The 5,000-nt window shown below is 60.4% G+C and overlaps 2 protein-coding genes across 6 annotated transcripts in view; one reads left to right on the plus strand and one right to left on the minus strand.

The window, feature by feature from the left end:
- The window catches only part of LOC123511590 (mucin-2-like), a 3,385-nt gene extending 589 nt beyond the window's left edge, over nt 1-2,796 (minus strand). The window contains exons 1-5 of the mRNA XM_045267615.1: nt 2,567-2,796; nt 1,583-1,798; nt 1,076-1,375; nt 824-946; nt 469-726 (exon numbers count right to left, since the gene is read on the minus strand). Of these exons, the coding sequence (XP_045123550.1) occupies nt 469-726; nt 824-946; nt 1,076-1,375; nt 1,583-1,798; nt 2,567-2,796 (1,127 nt within the window). The remainder of the gene's footprint in view (nt 1-468; nt 727-823; nt 947-1,075; nt 1,376-1,582; nt 1,799-2,566) is intronic.
- The window catches only part of LOC123511477, a 71,521-nt gene that overhangs the window by 38,573 nt on the left and 27,948 nt on the right, over nt 1-5,000 (plus strand). For all 5 annotated transcript variants that reach the window (XM_045267408.1, XM_045267409.1, XM_045267407.1 and 2 more), the window contains exons 2-3: nt 2,635-3,694; nt 3,848-4,092. In XM_045267408.1, coding sequence (XP_045123343.1) covers nt 2,795-3,694; nt 3,848-4,092 — 1,145 coding nt within the window. In that variant the 5' untranslated portion in view covers nt 2,635-2,794. The remainder of the gene's footprint in view (nt 1-2,634; nt 3,695-3,847; nt 4,093-5,000) is intronic.

Raw genomic sequence — 5,000 nt, forward strand, 5'->3', positions numbered from 1 at the left:
GGGTAGGTGTGTGGGCTGTTACTGGTGGCAGGGACAGGTGTGTGGGGCTGTTACTGGTGGCAGGGACAGGTGTGTGGGGCTGTTACTGGTGGCAGGGGTAGGTGTGTGGGGCTGTTACTGGTGGCAGGGACAGGTGTGTGGGGCTGTTACTGGTGGCAGGGACAGGTTTGTGGGGCTGTTACTGGTGGCAGGGGTAGGTGTGTGGGGCTGTTACTGGTGGCAGGGACAGGTGTGTGGGGCTGTTACTGGTGGCAGGGACAGGTGTGTGGGGCTGTTACTGGTGGCAGGGGTAGGTGTGTGGGGCTGTTACTGGTGGCAGGGGTAGGTGTGTGGGGCTGTTACTGGTGGCAGGGACAGGTGTGTGGGGCTGTTACTGGTGGCAGGGACAGGTTTGTGGGGCTGTTACTGGTGGCAGGGGTAGGTGTGGGGCTGTTACTGGTGGCAGGGGTAGGTGTGTGGGGCTGTTACTGGTGGCAGGGACAGGTTTGTGGGGCTGTTACTGGTGGCAGGGGTAGGTGTGTGGGGCTGTTACTGGTGGCAGGGACAGGTATGTGTGGTGCTGTTACTGGTGGCAGGGACAGGTATGTGGGGCTGTTACTGGTGGCAGGGGTAGGTGTGTGGGGATGGTATTGGTGGCAGGTGTAGGTGTGTGGGCTTGCTACTGATTTCAGGGGCAGGGGTGTAGGGCTGCTACTGGTTTCAGGGGCAGGTGTGTGGGGGCTGTTACTGGTGGCAGGGACAGGTGTGTGGGCCTGTTACTGGTGGCAGGGGTAGGTGTGTGGGGTTGTTACTGGTTGCAGGGACAGGTGTGTGGGGCTGTTACTGGTGGCAGGGACAGGTGTGTGGGGCTGTTACTGGTGGCAGGGGTAGGTGTGGGGCTGTTACTGGTGGCAGGGTCAGGTGTGTGGGGCTGTTACTGGTGACGGGTAGGTGTGTGGGGCTGTTACTGGTGGCAGGGACAGGTGTGTGGGGCTGTTACTGGTGGCAGGGACAGGTGTGTGGGGCTGTTACTGGTGGGAGGGACAGGTGTGTGGGGCTGTTACTGGTGGCAGGGACAGGTGTGTGGGGCTGTTACTGGTGGCAGGGGTAGGTGTGTGGGGCTGTTACTGGTGGCAGGGTTAGGTGTGTGAGGATGTTACTGGTGGCAGGGGCAGGTGTGTGGGGCTGGTACTGGTGGCAGGGGCAGGTGTGTGGGGCTAGTACTGGTGGCAGGGGGGGCAGGGTCGCTGTCACGGTTTCGTCAAGTGGCTTGCACAAGAGGTCGGTCTGTAAGAAAGTCATGCGGTCGCGGGTCACGAACCGCGTCCGTGGGTGACGTGACGTTTCACACGACAGCCGCTGGCGTGGAGGCGCGCTGGTGCCGCCCGTCCATTGGCTGTCAGGCAGAGGCCGCCCGCATGCCTTAGGTCAGTCATCACCGTGCACGGTGGTACAGAGGCCTGTATTCTGAGACGCTTTACTCTCACCGCGACTATTTACTTAGGCCACCGAGATGGTTAATAGTGTTCTCAAGATGGTTTCTCTTGTTTTTCATGTAGAAATCTTATTGTTCTATTGCAAGAACCCCAGGGACACCTCTGACATTCCGTGTAGCTTCAGGTACGCAGAGCCTCGTGAGAGTGATGGAGGTGCGGCGCAGAACTGTTTCAGGATGCACTCTGGAGACGGGCGTGAGGCGGCGGTGGCGGTGATCGGTGCAGGACGAGGGCCAGGCGGGGCGGGGAAGTAAGGGACAGAGAGGATGGGAGACAGGGAACAAGGAGGCTGGTGCCAGTGTGGAAGGGTGGCACGGTGCACCCTGCCAGGGTGACAGGGAAGCAGTTGGCAGGGGGCAAGGGGCTGATGGTAGAGTTACAGGGAGGCAAAGAACAGGGAGGCACGGGACACTAAGGCAAGGCAAGGGAAGCAGGGGACAGAAAGGCAGGAAGGCAGGGGGCAGGGGACAGGGAGCCAGGGGGCAGGGGTCAGGGGGCAGAGGACAGGGAGGCAGGTGGCAGGGGGCAGGGGACAGGGAGGCAGGGGGCAGGGGGCAGAGGACAGGGAGACAGGTGGCTAGAGGCAGGGGACAGGGGGGCAGGTGGCAGGGGGCAGGGGGCAGGAGACAGGGAGGCAGGGGACAGGGGACAGGGAGGCAGGTGGCAGGTGGCAGGGGACAGAGAGGCAGGGAAGGGAGGAACAATATCTTAGCGAAACTGTAACAGCTCGAATGTCAAAAGGTGAGGTTAAAGTTGACCTAGTGCAGCGCTGGTGCTGTCCTTGACCTTGTGGCCGAGGTCACGGTGACGGTGGTGGTGGTGGTGGTGGTGATGGTGGTGGTGGTGGGCATTGGTTAGTTTGTTGTTTATTCAATGGAAGAAAGTGTGGTATTCTCTCTCTCTCTCTCTCTCTCTCTCTCTCTCTCTCTCTCTCTCTCTCTCTCTCTCTCTCTCTCTCTCTCTCTCTCTCTCTCTCTCTCTCTCTCTCTCTCTCTCTCTCTCTCTCTCTCTCTCTCTCGAGTGAGTAGGAGGAGAGGTGTGGGGCGGGATCGATGTTAGGCCGCGGCGCCAGGTGAGGCATCGGGGCAGACGGAGAGCCAGCTAGGGAGGGGGTGAGGTTCCTCAGCAGAATAATGAGTGATGGTGGGTCTGGCCGCAGGTCGAGGCGCACGGGTCTGGACACCAGCAGCAGCAGTAGAAACAGCAGCAGCAGCAGCAGGAGGCAGAGCGGGGCCTGGCGGGCGTAGCGTGACTGACACCGGCCACTGTTGGTGCCGTCATGAGTGTTGGTAGGACGCACGCGTGACGCCCGCCGCCTCATGTCCGCGGCGGAGGGCGGCGCGGGGAGCGGCGGCGGAGGTGGCGGTGGCGGCGGCGGGAGCGGCAGTGGCGGCGGGGACTCCACCATTCCCTTCATTGACGATGACAGCGGGTCGTCCGCCTCGTCGTCGTGCGCCTCCTCGGTGCTGGGAGATGACGACGACTCTGCCTCCTTGAGCCGCGTGCTGGACGACGCCGCCTCCCGCGAGCTGAGCATCAACGGCCTCCACGACGACCTCACGTCGCTCTCCTGTGGCTACACGTCCCTCGAGGCCCACAGCGACGCCCGCAGCCGAAGCAGCAGCGGCGAGGAGTCCCAGGCTAAGTCCCGGGCGGGGTCCGAGCGGTGGTCGTGGCGGCGATCCTCGGGCGGCTCGCACAGAACCTCTAAGTCCAGTATCAAGTCCACAGACAACCTGGACGAGGAGCAGCGTGCCCAGGAGGCCCAGCCCTCCCTGCCGCCCTCCCTGCCCCCTTGCGACACCTGCGAGGATCGCTCCTCCACCTCTTCCTCCTGCTTCACTGCCACCTCCTCCTCTGTGCTATCCTGCACCACCTGTGCCGCCGAAAGTGATGCAGCGGCACCCCACCACGAAGCAGACCCCCCTCGCCTCCAGGCTGCCGCCGCGAGTCCAGAAGCCGACTCCTTGCACCCGCAGGCCGATGCGCTCACTGCTGAGGCCAACACTCTGCCTCCCGGACACGATGTGCCCCCGTGTGAGGCGGGTGTGGTCTGCCCTGAGGCGGCTGTCTCTGTCAAGCACCCCGTGGAAGCCCCTCGTGAAGCCCCATCAAAAGAGTTTCCACCCACAGTCCCGACGCCCGGTGGTCCAGGACCCTCACCTGGCCTGAGCAACGGCCAGATGACGCCCCAGGCTCGCCTCAGCTTCCTGGGACAGGTGGGTGTGCGATGTGCAGTGTGTGGCAGCGCCGCCAGTCACTTGTAATACTAACGCATGTCAACTTGTGTTTGGTGAAAAAAAGTCAGTCTTTAATGATGTTACTAGAACAGTGTGTGAAGCATGCGTGTATCATGATCCTCGTCCCCACAGGAGACGTGGCCGCCAGGAGGCCCCGGCCCGGAGTTGTTGGTTCCGCTGGTGACGTCCACGCCTCAGACCAGCGGCGCGGGCCGCCCCACGCCCCACCACTACATCTCCTCCATGAGGGTGGCCTCCATGCGCGGGGCGGCAGACATGGGGGGCGCCCTGGTGGCCCGTGTCGCGACCTTCCTCAGGACACAATACAAGAACCTCACGTCCAGTCCCCTGGTGCTGCCCTGGTGCCCCGCCTTCAGGTGAGTCCTTCCCACCCCTTGTCCTTGTCCCTGACCCCGCCTTGGTACCCCGCCTACATATGACTTCCTCCCTAGCCTCCTGATCCCACCCTGGTACCCCGCCTACAGATGACCTCCCTCTTATCCCCTGCCCCGGCCCTGGTGCCCAGCCTTCAGATGAGTCCCCCATTCACCTGTCCCTTGCCCCGGTGCCTCACCTGCTTCCTGCCCTGCACCACACGCAGGTGAAAACCTTCAAGGGCCAACCACCTTGTGTTGTGGGGCGTCCCTTGGTCGCCTGTGAGGACAGTGTTGCGTTGACCGCCACACCCACCACTCCTCCCTCCTCCCTCCTCCCTCCTCTTCATACCATCCTCATCAGCTGGCTTGCCCTCCCACCTTTTGTTTCATATTTCTACAAAAGAACAAACAACAACAGACCTTGAGGTCCCTTCTGGACTGCTTGGCTGCACTGGGTTACAATGCCTGCTTGGGAAGGAGTTACGATGAGAACACTGAAAGCGATATCATCTAGTTTCAAAAACCCTTAATTTAGGGGACCATGAAAGGGAAAGTGTAAGTTAGTAGTATATAAAATTAATGATAGTAGTAGTGGTAGTGGTAGTGGTAATAGTAGTAGTAATAGTAGTGGTGGTGGTGGTAATAGTAGTAGTAGTAGTAGTGGTTGTGGTAGTAGTAGTAGTAGTAGTAGTAGTAGTAGTAGTAGTAGTATTAGTAGCAGCAGCAGCAGCAGCAGCAGCAGGAATGGTACAAGTGAAATCCCAAGAATTTGTAGATAGTGCACATGTTGAGTACGTATTTTCATCTTAAAGAAAAGTGAACATTACGACCACTTTGGTTCGTGACGAAGGCTGCACGTGAATGTGCGGTGGTTATGATGACAGACGGTGCACTGTCACTGGGCAAGG

The sequence above is a fragment of the Portunus trituberculatus genome, chromosome 31 (assembly GCF_017591435.1).
Source record: "Portunus trituberculatus isolate SZX2019 chromosome 31, ASM1759143v1, whole genome shotgun sequence".
In the NCBI taxonomy this organism is placed as follows: Eukaryota; Metazoa; Arthropoda; class Malacostraca; order Decapoda; family Portunidae; genus Portunus; species Portunus trituberculatus.